Raw genomic sequence first — 17,995 nt, 5'->3', positions numbered from 1 at the left:
TAGGATTTGCTTGTATATGGATATTAGTTACTGATTGTTGTGTTGCTCGATTCGAAAGAAAAGATAAGTTTAAAACGTACCTCTAGTAGTCGAAAGATTAATTTTGGGTGGTTGTAATTGTTGGACTATTATAAGGTCATTTCGATGATGTGTTGTGGCTATAGATCATTAGGAATAACTTGAATATGTCGTGGTCGTTATGTTGACTATTATTGAATGTTGTAACGTGTGGACTGATTTGGAGTGTTGTGCAGGCTGTTTTGAGGTGTTCTTGGATCTTGTTTTGACTAGTTCTTGATATGGTAACTTGGACGTGTTGTTGTTGATGTTGTTCTGGCTATTGTATAGTTGGCTTGGATGTGAGGGAAGTGAGCGATATAGGGGAAATGCCGCCCAATTTTCTAGAAATGAGTTACTAACTTCGAAATACGTTTTAAGCCTTTCCGTAGCTTAACTATAGTTCTTAACGTCTTAATATAGGTTGAGGTACTTCGGGCAGCGTATACATATCGAATCACGGATTAAACGTCAAAGGTATGTAAAGTTATCCCTTCTTTCTTTTTGGCATGATCTATGTGAGACAAACAGACGACGAATGTATAAACTCCAAAGAAGCTCCTATTCTTAGAGACACTAGGATGGCTAATGTTCTTGATTTCGAAGCTATTTCATTATGTCCTGATACGTGTCTATGATTCCTGAAGTTCTATTTGATATAATCCATAGTGATATTCGAGGGGTACTTGACATGACTGTTGTCTTTGATTCTCAAGTGTTAGTTTATTCTAATTATTCTATTGAATCTCAAATGATGATTTAGTTTGCATATGGTTGCTCATTATTCTGCTTGTGCATGCCGTTAATATATCTTTCATCGAGTCCCGGGCCGGGTATGTTTTTGTGCACAGTTTCACTGCATTGTTCACCGAGTCCCTCACTAGAGGGTCGGGTACGGTATATATATGTATATATATATATGGCACCGAGTCCCATGGTGGGCCGGGTATGGTATATGATGAGATTATTCACCGAGTCCCATAATGGGCCGGGTATGGTATATGATATAGCTATGCATGATTCTTATTTCGTAAGGCACAGGTGCATTGGTATCTTTGATTATCATACTTGCCTCCTGTAATCTTTTATTCAGGCCTGATCTTCTTTATTGTATTTCATGCTTTATATACTCAGTACATATCTCGTACTGACCCCCTTTCTTCAGGGGGTTGCGTTTCATGCCCGCAGGTACAGACACTCAGTTTGGTGATCCTCCAGCCTAGGACTTCTGCTCAGCTATTTGGAGAGCTCCTTTGTTCCGGAGCCTAGATTATTTTGGTACAGATCTTTTGATGTAGACTTATGCATATCCAGGGGTACGGCGGGGCCCTGTCCCGTCATATTTCACTTTGATACTCTTAGAGGTCTGTAGACATGTGTGGGTTGTATATAGGTGTTGTTCAGCTGTGTCGATATGGTTTGTTTTGGATATTCCCGTATATAGTGGCAGCCTTGTCGGCGTGCGTATTGTGTTATCTTTTGGTTAGCTGTGACTCCTTAGGAGACGGGTTTATTATGATATATGGCGTTCTGAGTTAATGGCTTGCCTTTACAAGTTTCCATATTGTCCTTAGTTTCAGTTTGACTATATCTAACAGGTTCGTATATGAGTGTCCAGCTCGGGCACTAGTCATAGCCCATGGGGTTGGGTCGTGACGATATGTTAGTATGATATAATTAATTGAAATGCCCTTTTTGTGTACCGACGTATATATATCTTGATTGAAATGCCTTTTTTGTGTAATTGATTAACGAAGGGCATTGCTTATACTTTCTTTTGAATATTTTTAAGGTGTTAGTATAATATAATTGAGACCGTGTTAGTATAATATAATTGAGACGTTTCTTGAATAGCCGAAGTCTTAATTCTTTATTATATGTATATAGGTAAGTCGTAGTCGAACAAACAATGTTACCGAATTACCGTCCCGAAAAATACCAAAACCGAACTTAAAAATACAGAACCATATCGAATTAATTTGGTATGGTAATGGTATAGTATTTTTAAATATCGAAAACCAAAATTACTGAACCGAAGTTTAAAATACCGTAGCATGCCCACCCCTAACTACAATGGCTTCATCTGAGTTTTCTACATTTCTTCCAACACAGACAAATCTAGTACAGCAATATCAAATTTCAAGCTTAAAAATTTAAAATCAAAATCAAGATCAGCTTTTTGGTGATTCAATAGGATCAAAGGAAAAGAGGTTATTTGTGCAAATGTGGCTATAATCGAAAACTTCAATCGAATCAACACATTTCAATTATGGTCGTAATTAACGCATGAATCAATTGGGTCATTTCAATTATAATCAATTTTGAGAACTATAGCAATTAAAGCTGAAAATCATGCAATTGAGATGTAATTGATCACTTATTTAATTAATCAAATTTCTTTATTTAACGGAGTAAAAAACTTATCAATTAATCATTTTTTTAGCTTAAATAATTGTTTACGCTATTTTGAGTTTAAATCTTGATAAGTACGCTTTGAAATTAAAAAGCTATGCAAGATATACAAATGACAAACAATAATATACTCGATGCTATTTTGTCAAATGAAATGGCAAAATGTCAGTGAAACAATTTTGTAAAATCAATTTGACCGGTACTAGTATATATCTTACTCTATTTGTGATTCAAGAAGTCCGAACAACTAAACAAAATTGTTGGAAGGAAAAAATTATGTGTCAACAATGGGTAGGTCGAGGGCCTGTCCCGACACTTGTATCAGTTGTCCAGTTGTAGGTACTTGTAGAAGCTTCATACACAGTATTGGCGGGCTATTTGTATTTAGTTGTATGCATCAGGTCAATTGACACATTTGCGTACAGAAGCCATTACGCTTCTCATTTACTTTCAAATTTGGCATGTAGCTTGTTACAAGTACATAGTAGTTGCATCTAGAGCATGCTCCGTCCCATTCGGGTTTAAGGACATGAAAACAGTTTAATTCTCAAAGTTTATTTATAACCTTTACATTCGTAGTGATTTGTATTAGGTTGTTATTCAATTGTAAGAGACTTCATAGATTGGGTAGAGTCTTTGAAGAAGTTGGAGAAAGAACCAACAATCATCGAGAATTGTTAAGGTTTGGGTTAGGGTTGTTAGAGTCAATTCCTTAGGTGTACAAAGTGTTGTAGCCTTAAAAGTTGCTCGTGTTATAGTGAAGAGTTAGGGAAATTCCATTGGAGATAGGTCTGGGTTTTCGCCTTCCTTGAGCAAGGAGTTTTCCACGTAAAAATTCTTGTGTTGATATACTTTTCTGCACTTCACCTTTTTGCGTAACTACTGAAAGAACTTGGTTCTTTTAGAATATTGGTGGCAACAAAATACCAAGTGTTGACAACAAACCTCAATCATGACAGATAAATCAAAACATATTAAAGGAACATATACATTAGAAATATCGTTTGTATTAGGAGAAATGCTTCATTACACGTTTGTACCTTATAAAAGCAAAATAAGTAAATAATAACATGTATCTAATTAAATTTAAATTGTTTATTTTTAGGTTCAGATGATATTCTATCATGTTAATCTCGACAGATAAGTCATTATACGCCGATTAAGATTAATCACACAACTTGTGTTGTATCCTTTCATGTATTAATATTTACTCAAAACTTGATTATTTAATTATCGGTATGCAGTTAGAAAAGTTTGGATTAGATTGTGTAGGGTGCAAAAGAAGATGGAACAGCCACCGGTGGAGGCTGTCCACCGGTGGAGGTTGTCCCATTTTGGTCGAATCGGCCATAAAGGTGACCTAATTGGTGGCGGCTAAGGTTGCGTTTCTAGAGAGCATTTTGATGATTTGCAAACATTCTACAAGTGACAATTTATGTACCAAAAAGATAGACAAATATGTAAAAGAACTAGGTCTTTAACAGATCTCCAAAAGGAACTGGTGAAGTAGGAATATGGATGCATGATTGTTGAGAAAACCAAGTCCTTCAGACAAGAACTGGAGACTATTTGGTCTACGAATATGAAGCTAGTTCACGCGCTCAAAAGGATTGCACGGAGAATTAGGATTAAAGCACAATCCAATTATACAAGGAAATGAGTTCAAGACTTGAAAACTTTACCATATTTGAGCACATGGAATTGGCTTGGAATTAGGAGGTGAAGAGGCAATACGTGTGAGTCAAATCCAAGTCAAACAAGGATTGATTTCTTGTAATTACTTGAACCAAGTCTTGGTTGGATTGGGAGAACTACAAACGGCTATTCCACTCATATATACAGAAGCATGTTGGTGCTTGTTGACGACAAGAGACTCAACTACAAAGAGAGAATAAGAGCAAGATCTTATCACTGAGTGTTCTTTAGCTTGTGAGAATAAACTGCGACAAAGAACTTGTCTTATCAAGTGTAATCTTTATAGTTCTTGTTTCATAGTTTAGTCTCAAAGTTTAAACTTTTACATTTATAGTGATTTGTATTAGGTTGTTATTGAGTTGTAAGAGACTCACATAAACTAGGTAAAGTCTTTGAAGAAGTTGGAGAAAGTAGAGTTGTTAAGGTTTGGGTTAGGGGTTGTTAGAGTCAGTTCTTTAGGTTACAAAGTATTGTAACTTTAAAGGTTACTCGTGTTATAGTGGAGAGTAGGGGAACTTCTATTGGATATAGATTGTGATTTTTACCTCCCTTCAGCAAGGAGTTCTTCACGTAAAATGTCACACCCCAAACTCGAGGGGCATGACCGGCGCACGAATTGACTCACCGAGCACCACATGGCCATACAACATATATACATATCCTATCTATTTATGAATCAAGTGAAGATATGATACACAGCGACATAGCAGAATCCACCTGCATGCAGAAAAGTCCCTAACATATCATAATATATATACAAGCCGACAAGGCTGTCACAGAAAACTTCATGTAACATAAGGCCACCGAGGCCACTACAAACATATCAGCATCATACTAGGGCCGACAAGGCCGCGCATGACATCTATACCCACGACACATGTCTATGAGCCTCTAAGAATATACATAAACCTCATATTTATCGGGACAGGGCCCCACCCATACCTGTACTGCAAATATATACATAAATACATACATACTCAAGAACCACCTAGTATGCCAACCTCTGCAGTGACTCCGGAAAGAGCGGAGCGTGACCATCAACGCTGAGCTGGAACTCCTATCACGAAGGTCCTCCTGTCGAGATGTCTGAACCTGTGGGCACGAACGCAGCATCCCAGCTAGGGACGTCAGTACGGAATAATGTACTGAGTATGTAAGGCAGGAATACATACATACATACATACATACATATATATATATATATATATATATATATATATATATATATGTAAAGGCAATAAAGTAAAGAAAAGTAGAAAATGACGTAACCTGAAACTCTGGGGACATGTGACATGCATGCATTAGTTTGAAAACATATACAAATACATATGTCATATTATCATCAAGCCGCTCTCTGGGGCTAATTATCATCATAATATCGTACCCGGCCTTAATAGGCCTCAGTGTTATCGTACCCAACGGTAGTGGTGTACACAATAGGTGCGGTACTTGGCCAACTATAGCGTGACTCGTTGTAGTAGAATATATATATATATATATATATGCATGATGAATTCATGAAATGACATACTGGACCTTTCGGAGTGAAGTAAGGTTGGTAACCTCTGAATACGTTATGTAACTATATCATCAACATGTAATCATCTGAACCAAGGAATCTAATATAGCATTTCAAGTAACATTTTTAGAACTTGAAGAACGCGAAGCTTGAAAAAACTAGAGTGGAGTATTCTTTTATGGAAACGTTCATTAGTTCATGTTGTTGGATTCGCGCCGAAAGGAAAGAAGGGAAAAACCTTACATACGTCGTTAAGCTTCGTAATGACTTTACTCCATAGCTTATCTAGCGTCTCGTCCTACAACAACGGTAACGCCTGTCGTTAGGCCAAAAATATCCTTAGTATATTATGTATATTACGTATATCAAACGACAAGTTGTTCTACAACGAATCAGACAGTATTTCCCCTAATTCTTTCACATTCCTCAAGAACAACAACAACCACATCAAATCCAGCCACACAACAACTTAGAACAATCACCAAACAGCCCACATGACAGCAACAACACCTTATACAATTTCCCGCCATTAATTCTGTATTTCTCATCCCACAATTTATCTATAAACCGGATGAACTTAAATATATTTATATAAGAGAGGAGAACTCTTACCTTATATGCCAAGAACTACTCTTCTTCCACCTTACTTTATTTCAAAGAAAGTTCGAGTTCAACAATGTGACAAAACGCAACAATGAGATCGAAGCGGTGCGTAAAACCCGTAAGTTGATATTGAGAAAAATGATACTTTGCTCCCAAAAAGAATTGGACCTCATGTTGATATTTAGGAACTAAAATTCACGTTTTAGGTCCTAGAAATTATTTCCAATATACATAAAATTTTAAAAGAAATTGAAAGAAGATTCAAATATCTCTTATAAAGACATGTGGCAATATTTGGTGCACCTTAGTGTACACCACTAATTGTGTCACCACCTCATGTACAAGGCGTCCACTTGCTGCAACCTCATCACACATGGACTATGTCCCTTAATATTTATCCACTATGCCTTAATATTTATCCAATATTCTTAATTAATTTCTTGATCACTCAATTTACTTAAATAAAAATCATTTTTAACGCATCTCATATACTCATTATCATAATCATGTGATATAACTCTAGTCCATAGCTTCTTTATACACAAGCCAAATATTATTTCCAACCACCGTCATCCCACTTTTAAGTTAAAATCATTTCGGGACTTCATCTTCTTATATAACTAGATCTTTTGCATACTTGAATATGCCAAAAGTTCTCCGTGGCTCAGGTTTATTTATATATGTTGAGTGCTTCAAACCATAGCCTGAAAGCCCGAGGTATTATATTGATGAAACTTATACTCTTTAATTCGTTAAACTCTAATCTTTATGTCACTTACTTATCACTTGTTAAACATATCATAAACACTTATAATCTCAAAGATAATCTTGTTTTACAAACTTACATTGACTATCTTATGACGACCTTATCATACGATGGAGTGACGTATAACATCATCTCCCCCCCCCCCCGAATGTAGGGGTACTCGAGGAGAGTTTACTTCTTAAGATCCTTACAGGAAGTTTGGTAGAGTTTCCCCTGTGTTCGGGCATTATCCAACCATGGTTAGTTAAATATTACCGTAACATAGCCTTCGCTGTCCGTAGGGAGTGATTTTCGTCTCTCTGGCTTATATCCGGAAATACACAACGCAGTCAACGTAAGAGGTAGGAGGTGCGACATAGATATACCCTCTCTATCTTCGTATTTCAGATTGATAGAGTCAAACCACTCTATGACCTCCAGGAAAATTAAATTATTCAAGCTTATCTTGGTTGACTTATGGTGAATTAGTCGCACGAACGGTGCAAAGTGTAACACCCTCCCCCTTTAAGAACATTCGCCCTCGAATGTTAAGGGGGTGTATAGGGAGGTTTCATTCCTGCCGGGATTTCGTGGGATAGAAGCTAGCTCGATCGTATAGAGACGTATACTAGAATCGTAGTCGTCGAGAAACTTTTTAGGTTTCGTCTATTTCTTGGCTCGTAACATTGTTATTCCTTCTTAGCGTTTTATAAGATCATAGCCTTGATCTTGCTTCATTGTCATACTGTACACTTGGCATACTCGTCTGGCGATTCTATAGAACTCAATATGTCTCAGCTAGATTTTCCTGCATCCTAAAACTTGTCATATTTCTCACTGGCTAGCTCACAAAAAGACCCTATCATCTGCTTCGGGTTTCAGATGGCTACCATTACCTGATCCTGAATAAGCCTCATCTCCCTTATGGCTTAATGAATTATACCGAGCCTAAGCGACTCTATTTCGTACACCGCAAACCCCCTGATAGGGAATTCATACTTCCAAACTCATATTCTGGTGACTAATCAATCGAGGTTCATACATAAGATTTATTCTGTTGACATTGTAACATATTCCGGTTAACTCTAGAAAATTTTGAAATAACAGATGTGATATATGTATCTCTACCATGCTTTAATACCGTGCTCTCAGTACGTCTACAGTACAATATTGGTTTGGTATCTCAGAATCCCGTTCTTTTCCCCCATTCATCAGGTCCCTCAAGATAGGATCTCCTTGTTGTCGTCGTCTTAATTGGAGTTACGGGCACGGCAATGATATTCCGAATGATAATATTCACCGTCACTTAGGTTCGAATGATCAATCTCTCAACTAGCTAGCCCTCACAACTCTCGGGTACCCTCTTCTTGGCCTACGTATGTTAGGCTAGCCGTAAATTTGCGGTTGAAGGTGTCAGTTACAATATTTGCTTCATTCAGCTCGTGCGGAATATTATTATCATTAGTCGTTAATATCTCAATTCCTCTCTTCTGTCCCATATTTCGCTTAGACATGCACAACTTATTCTCAAAACTAATAAAGATGCCCATAGAGTTGTTATATACGAAGTGTCGTCTTATTTCTTGCGCGCATGCCTGGTTGCGAGTTTCAGAACATTGGTTTGGAAATCCTATTGTGCTTCTTTGACTATCCCCATACAAAATAATTTCTTTCCTTGCTTTTTGACACGTACACCACGGGTGTGTTAACTTTATATGTGGTCCCCACATGACTTGGAACTTGCTAAATACAGCATCTCTAACATCACTCTCAGTCCTAATTTTATAGTTGATAGGTGGTAGCTCGCATCCTTTCAGTTTTCTGGAGATTATTGGTATTGCGGGATAACCTGCTTCTGGAATCGAAATCAAGTCACCATGCTTAGAACGAATTTCTGCGCCCACACCTTTTGGCTAACACTTTTCCTCAATTGTAACTGAAAAGCTTTCATGTCCATACCAATGCTGCGGGTTCCTTGTAGAATTTCAGGTGAATTGAGCCATCTACAATTTCCTCTAGTTGCTTCCATATCCTCTTCTTCTACTAATAATGTTTTCTTTAAGCATAATCTTCGAATGACTTTTCTTGTAGCTTCAAGATTAGTAGTCTCGTTTATATTTTGAAGTGCTTATACTGAACGATATCGGTTATCACCCTTGTCTGAAGTACCAACTAAGGATTACAAGAGCGGCCTACAAGACATAATCTTCCTATACTCAAATCCTTTGTATAATTCTGTATGGCCTAATATCTCGTCTATGACTTCTCTTCTTTCCACACCTAGGCCTTTCACACATCAATTATCAATTGTTCGGGTTGGACTATCTTCTTTTGCATATAATCTGAAGAAATCTTTTTGGGACCATACCGTTCCGGCTTCTCTTACCACCTAAATCTTGATTGCTCAATTGTTTTTACCTTTGGTTGGTACTTCTTGTCCAGTGCTTATTACCGTCTTCTTTCTGATTCCGTACACGAATAAGGTCTTACCATCACAACACCCTGTAGAGGTTTTGCACTATCATTATTCTATTTGCTTTTGGCCCTTAACTGCAACCCTTTCAGCTGTACTATCACAAGGACAACGCATAATCTCTTGAAGTTCCACCACTCCATTTTCTCCCTTTGGGGCTAATATCTCATACTTAAATGTTTTGTTCCCGTGGGGTCGCATCATTGCTACAGCTTCATCAATTCGTCATGCGCCCGCTACTCATCACTTACCTTACTATAGTATTTACTGGAAGCATTTGAATCGCTTTACCCACAATAGTGCCGCTCGTTCACAACTAGCAGCTCAACCTAATGAACTTAACTCTGATTCATGACGCATGTCTTAATGACCACCTTTAATAGTCTCCCCTAGTTACTGTTCTATTGTACGCTCTTTTCGTTGCACCGTTTGCTTACTATTGAATGTTGCAACGGCCCCTCAACTGCCGGAGTTCCTTGAGATTCTTACTCGGGTTCGGCTTAACTTTACTCAATGTTGGTGTCTCCTAAGCCGGAATGTTCAATCTTCCTGCTGACAACTCTTACTTGGGTTGGTCAGTTCGCTTCGCATAATAAAGATATAACCTTGCGACTTTTATCCTTCCTATTCTTGACCTATAGGTCTATATTTGTCTTTTCTCGCTCCATTTTGTTACCAGAGCATAAGTCCTCTCGCACCGTTACACTTGCCTCATGGCATTTTCTCACTTCTCACATCTACTCCTAAAACTTCACTTATTCCACCAGCCTTTGCTAACTTCGCTATCCTGTCTTGTCCAGAAGGATCCTTAACAACCGTTCTTTCACTTCTAGTCCTTTTCTTCTTAACCAAGCTTATCTGTTAGTTCCTTAATATCTTTTCTTCCCCGGAATGCGAGTCACATTGTGCGAAGTACTTATTTCTTAGGTAAGGTGCAAATACCTAGCTTTCAGCATTTTTGCATCTATTTCTATTGCTTTTCTTATCTTACCCATCTCTGTCGACCTCACCACTTCATCCTATTTTGAAAATTTCCAACAGAACATTCTTTCATTTCTAGCTTCCCTTCTCCTTAACCAAGCTTATTAATGCCTCCCCCTTACTAGTAACATAAGTTACATCGAGGCAATTGTGTATTCCCTGCACAAGGCCCTATATTGCCTATATTGCCACATCCGACTATACCGTTCTTGGACACACTAAACATATATATTTCCCTTGCCTGGTGAGGGACTATAACATTTCCTTCGGTAATAATACCCCAAATCCAATCACTAATTCCACTGCTAATGTTTTTACAACTTGTACTAGATCCTGAATTCCCATCCCTCCTACAGTGTCCTTCCTTGAAGTACAGAGGTTGCAACTAAAACGAGTGCTATTAAACATGCTCTTATCACTATTGAAAACGGATCCATAATACTCGCGCCTTTCGTTTGAGCCTCACATCTTCCTCTTTCCATACCTTATGCCTTTTCCGCCTTTTTTCAGTCTTTAAAACTTCCTACCTTCCTCCTAATGTCCTCTTACCCCTATTATCCGCACATAGTTAAGGTGATAATTCACATCCTGATACTCTGATCACATCCTGATACTCTGACTTTAGGCTAGCACCCTGGTGCCGGCATACTCTAATGGAGGCTTATATTGGTGTCGTTGTAAACATGGGTTTCAGATTGAGTCCTTATGACTCCATTCTTTCCACAGCACCTGCCGGTTGTCTGACTAGTCGTCTGCATCTTAGTCGCAGGGATCGGTGTATTGTATAAGAAAATTAGGAATGAACTTCTTATGAATCAGCTCTATCACACGATCCAGATTAAGAAAGAAAGGAAACAATCCTAAATGTCTTGTAGCCTCCTGCTTATAAGTGTGGCGCGATACACACCCATAAACAAGACTCTACTAGACACGGCTCATAGATATCCCTAGGACAGACTAGCTCTGATACCAAGTTTGTCACACGCCAAACCCGACGGGCATGACCGGCACCCAGCTTGACTCACCGAGCACCATATAGCCATACAACATATATACATATCCTGTCTATTTATGAATCAAGTGAAGATATGATACACAGACGACATAGCAGAGTCCACTTGCATGCAAAAAAGTCCTAACATATCATAATATATGTACAAGCCAACAAGGCTGTCACAGAAAACTTTATGTAACATAAGGCTGCTGAGGCCACTACAAACATATCAGCATCATACTAGGGCCGACAAGGCCGCATATGACATCTATACCCACGACACATGTCTATGAGCCACTAAGAACATACATAAACCTCATGTTTATCAAGACAGGGCCCAACCCATACCTGTAATGCAAATATATATATAAATACATAAATACTCAAAAACCACCTAGTATGCCAACCTCTGCAGCGACTCCGGAAAGAGCTGAGCACGACCATCAATGCTGAGCTGGAACTCCTATCACAAAGGTCCTCCTGTCGAGTCATCGTCCGGACCTGCGGGCAAGAACGCATGTCCCAGCTAGGTACGTCAGTACGGAATAATGTATTGAGTATTTAAGGGAGGAATACATATATATAAAGGCAATAAAGTAAAGAAAAGTAGAAAAGGACGTAACCTGAAACTTTGGGGACATGTGGCATGCATGCATTAGTTTGAAAACATATACAAATACATGTATATGTATATACATAAGTCATATCATCATCAAGCCGCTCTTTGGGGCTAATAATCATCATAATATCGTACCCGGCCTTAATAAGACTCGGTGTTATCGTACCGTGACGGTGGTGTGCATAATAGGTGCCTTACTAACTATAGCGCGGTTCGGTGTAATATATATATATATATATATATATATATATATATATATATATATATATATATATATATATATATATATGGACTCATGAAATGACATCCGGGACCTTTCGGAGTGACGTAAGATTGGTAACCTCCGAATAAGTTATGTAACTATATCATCAACATGTGAATCATCTGAACCAAGGAATCCAACATAGCATTTCAAGTAACAATTTGAGAACATGAAGAACGTGAGCTTGAAAAATTACAGTGGAGTATTTTCACGCCCCAAAACCCACCCTAGACGTGACCGGCATCCAACATTATGAACAACATCGGAAGAACCTAAAAGATGCAATAATAACACTTGAAGCCGCCAGGTTCAATATTTGCCTCCAACAATTTATAAAATAAACACAATCAAATCATGATATATGAATTAAATCAGCGGAAGTCTTTAATATTATAGAACTCAATCAAAACGTGACGAACGCCCAAGAGTTAAACAAAACTCAACAACTACCCACGAGAATGTGTACTATGGAGCTTTTAAGATAAAAGAGTAATTGTCTGACACATCGGGACGCAGCCCGAAAAAAACTAGAATAGTAAATAAATATGATAAGGGGTGTCTCACGAATGAACATGTGGGCTCACCAAGTCAGCAGCAACAACAAGTCCTTCCTAAGCGTTTTGAGTATCAAGAACCTGCTCTTCTCCGTTACCTAACATACCATCAAAAATGGTATGACTGAGTACTTCATACTCAGTGAGTGCCTCGGGGACAATAAGTAATATGAAAATAAAGTACAATAATACTTAAAGAAATCAGTTCTGAGAATAGTATGAAACAAAATGAAATAAGTTATTCAGCTTGTGCATCTCAATAAGAATTATCAAAACTGATTATAAAGCCTTTTGTCAAGTTACAACTTTCAAATATGCCTTTTAAATTGATCATGATTATTAACAACAGTTCCATAAAAGGATAAGGATATCACACTTGCAAATATAGGCCCAAGAATCAATAACATCGAAGGGATGACCTTAGAGGTTCCCTAAACACAACGCACCACACCGGAATATGTAATTCTCGATGGCTATCCTTCCTCCCGAATAGCTAGGCATAAACCGCACCCCGGGTGGCAAACCCGACAGTGGCCGTTCTTCCTCTCGAATGGCTAGGCATTACCACACTAGGATCCATAGTGACTACCCTTCCTTCTGAGTAGCTAGGCCAACACAATAACCACTTTCATATCATAGAAGCTAATTCTTTATTAGTTTCAAGGCAGTCACATCATCAATGGTCATTAAGGTTTATTATGCCATATCGTAAAGATAAATCATTTCAAAGAATGTCTTGAAAACGTTTACACTTCTTTAACCAAGATTTTAATGTCATAATTCAACATGAAAACATCATTACCAACCCTTAGCCATCATTATTGATCATCTCTTATAGAGGAAAAACATATATAAACTTATATACGTATGTAGAGTATGATACAAACTAGGTTTAATGTGGGCTTGTCCCCTCATGCACATTAACCACAATCAAAGCAGGAAATAGAATTTCAAATCATGAAAAATTCACCTTCTTATTCAATAAAGATCCCTTGAATGAAATTTATACTTCCAAGATTAGTTTCAAAAGGAGACATACATCCAAAACTGGCTTTCAAAAGAGAGATATACCTTAATTATGCTTTACGTATCTTAACAATTCACCTTCTTAGCGAAGAACACCTAAAACCCTAGCCTGAGTCACTTTGAGACCCTAGGTTTTTGTTACAAGAATTATGTTAAGAATGATAGATTTGATGCTAAGATGGATTAATAATGATAAAGATGTTCTCACCTTTGAGTTGAAGACTTGGAGGAATGGTTTCTTGTGGTTTTCGAGTGAAAGTGGAGGAGTGAATAAAATAACTGAACTATTTATAATTTTTGGGTGAAAAATTGACGTTACGGTAGGGTGTTACGGTCCCGTAACGTCTCACCGTAACGTGACCAATATTTCGAGAATGTTTGGTGAAAAAAGTTGACGGTACGGTATGGTGTTACGGTCCGTAACGCCTCACCGTAACGTGGACCAAATTTCCAGCAAAGACAAGCTTCAGTAAACGGGCGTAACTTTTTGTACGTAACTTTCTTGGGCTGGGCAACCTATCGTTGGAAAGCTATTTCAAAGATATACAACTTTCATCAAGGAGGTGTTTCCAAATTCTCAACATATTTTCACGAAAATCGACCAGAAGACAGACCTACCGAAACTTAGGCGAGATTAAGAGCCCTTAAGAACTTCACTAGTTGGTTTGGCTTCAAAACAGCTACCTTCCACCCGAATTCATCCCGAATGGATTCATACAGATAAAATATCATTTTAACACTAGATTTTTACACATTCACACCTAGTTCAAGTTTACGGGGTGTTACAAGTATTCTTTTATGGAAACGTTCATTAGTTCATGTTGTTGGATTCACACCGAAAGGAAAAAAGGAAAAAACCTTACATACCTCGTTAAGCTTCGTAATGACTTTACTCCATAGCTTATCTAGCATCTCGTCCTACAACAGCGGTAATGCCTATCGTTAGGCCAAAAATACCCTTAGTATATCATGTATATTACATATATCAAACGACAACTTGTTCTACAACAAATCAGGCAGTATTTCCCCTAATTCTTTCACACCCCTCGAGTTTAATTATCAATATCAACAACAACCACATCAAACCCAGCCGCACAACAACTTAGAACAATCACCAAACAACCCACACGACAGCAACAACACCTTATACAGTTTTCTGCCATTAATTCCGTATTTCTCATCCCACAATTTATTTATAAACCGGATGAACTTAAATATATTTATATAAGAGAGGAGAACTCTTACCTTATATGCCAAGAACTACTCTTCTTCCACCTTACGTTTTTTCAAAGAAAGCTCGAATTCAACAATGTGACAAAACGCAACAGTGAGATCGAAGCGGTGCGTAAAACCCGTAAGTTGATATTGAGAAAAATGATACTTTTCTCCCAAAAAGAATTGGACCTCATGTTGATATTTAGGAACTAAAGTTCACGTTTCAGGTCCTAGAAGTTATTTGCAATATACATAAAATTTTAAAGGAAATTGAAAGAGGATTCAAATATCTCTTATAAAGACATGTGGCAATATTTGGTGCACCTTAGTGTACACCACTAATGGTGTCACCACCTCATGTACAAGGCGTCCACTTGTTGCAACCTCATCATGACCAGTGTTTTAAAAGGCGTTTTCGGGGCGAGCCCCGATGCGAGGCATACCTAAATTGCCCCGAGGCTATGGTGGGGGGCGAAAGTATCGAAAGGCGTACGCCCAGCAATTTGGGGCGTACGCCCGGGCGTTGAGGCGCGTTTTATAATGAGGCGTAAGCCGAAGATATTTTTTCAAATTAAAACCAAATTTGCCCCATAAGTCCTTAAATTAATACTTAAATTCTGAAAGTGCCTTTTTTTTATTTGGCTAGAAGCCCTAATTTATTATCTTTCCCAAATCCCTCTTTCCCAAATCCCAATCCGTATGTTCTCTCCTTTAGTCTCCCACTCTCCCATAAACAAGAACAATCAATTTTCTCCAAAGACAAAGAGAACTCCATTCTCCATTCCCCATAGCAGCAAATTAAGAGTTTATATTGCTGGTTAGTCATCCTCTTTGTTCCTCCATGTAGACAAATTCTTTACTCTTTTCAACTCAAGTTGCTTTTTTCTCTTTTTATTTTTTTCATTGTTAGTTTGTAAATATGTATGTAAACTAGTTTTTCAAGTTTATTATTGTTTCTCTTGATTTCGTTTAAAATATATTAGGAGATTATATGTGTGCATGCTTCTATGTGTGTTGATTGAAAATATGAGAAAGTGGGTAACTCGGGTAATGGGCATAATGTTGATTGTTGAATAACTTTGATTTTTGTATTTAGAACTTCTAATGTAAAGTAATTTTCAATGGGTAAGAAAATAAGTCAGTTTTTTTTTTTTTTGTATGAAAAGTGCACTACATTGTAAAATTCTCTCTGTGATTTCCTAATTTGTCCTAGGTGTTTCTTATAAAACACTGATCCGAAACATGTGAAAACACTGAGCTCTCTAATTTGAGAAAATGGCCAGACGAACTTCTCCTCAATTCTCAATGGCAAAAAAGTTTCTTTCTTTATTTTTTTTGTTCATAATCTTCTCCTTTTCCGTCGCGACGAACTAACACAATAGCAGGAGGTATGTTCGCTGCGATTTTACTCATTACAGTTGTTTCTTTTTTAAAGGGCTTCAATAATAATCTTTGGAAAAAACAAAAACAAAAAATTTGACTTTAAACAGCTAAGATATTGGTGTGAACAGTTTCTAATATCCATCACAAATTAGAATTTGCTTTGTTATGAAAGAAAACAGGGGATTTTTTTAAGTTATGTTTAAATACTTATCTTCCTGAGTAGTCCACAATATATGCTTCAAAATAAAAGTATCTTTTTTTCATGTCTAAACTTTTGCTTTGCTTTACAAAATAAAAATGATACAATTCAAACTTTTAACTCCTTTCTCTTGTACTAGCAGGTGAACTCTTCAAAATTTGCAGAAAATGGATGAAGCGGAGTCTGTAGACGTGAGCAGAAAAGATCTTGTTTGGAAGTATACAATCTCAAATCCGAATGAGAAGTATTTTAAGTGTAAGTTTTGCAAGCAACAATGTACGGGCACTATCAACCGATTGAAACATCATTTAGCAGGTACTCGTAAAGGAATGAAGCCTTGTCCCAAAGTTCCTGGTGATGTAGCAGTAGAATGTAATAAAGTATTACAGGAGTTGAAAGATTCAAAAGCTAGGCGAAATGCTACTAGGGAAGAAATCCGAATTGCTGCAACTGGAGGTAGTCATATTGGTGGTGAATCTGGTAACTCATCATGTAATGACGCTATATCACCAAAGCTCAGAGGTCCTATAGATAATTTTGTAAATTCTCAAGCTAGGCAAGCTACTTTGAATTCTAAATGGAAAAAAGAGGAAAGAAAATTAGTTTGTCAACAGATTGGTCGATTTTTCTTCTCAAGTGGGATTCCATTTAATGTTGCAAACGATCCTTACTATTTGCCGATGTTTGACGGAGTAGCAAACTTTGGGCCAGGTTTTCAGCCTCCAACGATGCATGAGCTAAGAACATGGATACTAAAAGAAGAAGTAGCCAACATTAACAGGATGCTAGAAGAACACAAAAATTCATGGAAGCAATATGGTTGTTCTATAATGTCAGATAGTTGGTCGGATGGAAAAAGTAGATGTTTCATCAACTTTCTTGTGAGCAGCCCAGCAGGTACTTTTTTTTTAAGATCCATTGATGCGTCTGATTCAATAAAAACTGGTGAGATGCTTGCATCGCATTTGAATAAAATTGTAGATGAAGTTGGGGAGGAAAATGTGGTCCAAATGATACCGATAATGGTTCAAATTTTGTCAATCTTTGAAAAAGGATGATGGAAACTCGGCCTCATATGTATTGGACCCCATGTGCGCATAACCGCATCGATCTCATGTTAGAGGATATAAGTAAGTTGAAAATTCATCAAGAGACACTCAAAAAAGCAAAAGATGTGGTAAAGTTCATTTATGGGCATACTTGGGTGTTGGATTTGATGAGATCTAAATCATGAACTTCTTCGTCCTACTGTTACTAG

At 37.6% G+C, this 17,995-nt stretch overlaps 1 protein-coding gene across 1 annotated transcript; it reads left to right on the top strand.

Annotated features, from left to right (window-relative positions):
- Positions 1–15,872: 15,872 nt before the first annotated feature.
- On the top strand, positions 15,873–17,920 carry LOC132047946 (uncharacterized). Its single transcript, XM_059438911.1, has 2 exons — positions 15,873–15,972; positions 16,880–17,920. The coding sequence occupies exon 2, from the start codon at positions 16,905–16,907 to the stop codon at positions 17,793–17,795; it is 891 nt and encodes a 296-aa protein (XP_059294894.1). The 5' UTR covers positions 15,873–15,972; positions 16,880–16,904; the 3' UTR covers positions 17,796–17,920.
- The last annotated feature ends 75 nt before the right edge of the window (positions 17,921–17,995 follow it).

This window comes from Lycium ferocissimum, chromosome 2, assembly GCF_029784015.1.
Source record: "Lycium ferocissimum isolate CSIRO_LF1 chromosome 2, AGI_CSIRO_Lferr_CH_V1, whole genome shotgun sequence".
NCBI classification, from domain to species: Eukaryota; Viridiplantae; Streptophyta; class Magnoliopsida; order Solanales; family Solanaceae; genus Lycium; species Lycium ferocissimum.
This window is presented reverse-complemented; position numbering and strand designations above follow the sequence as displayed.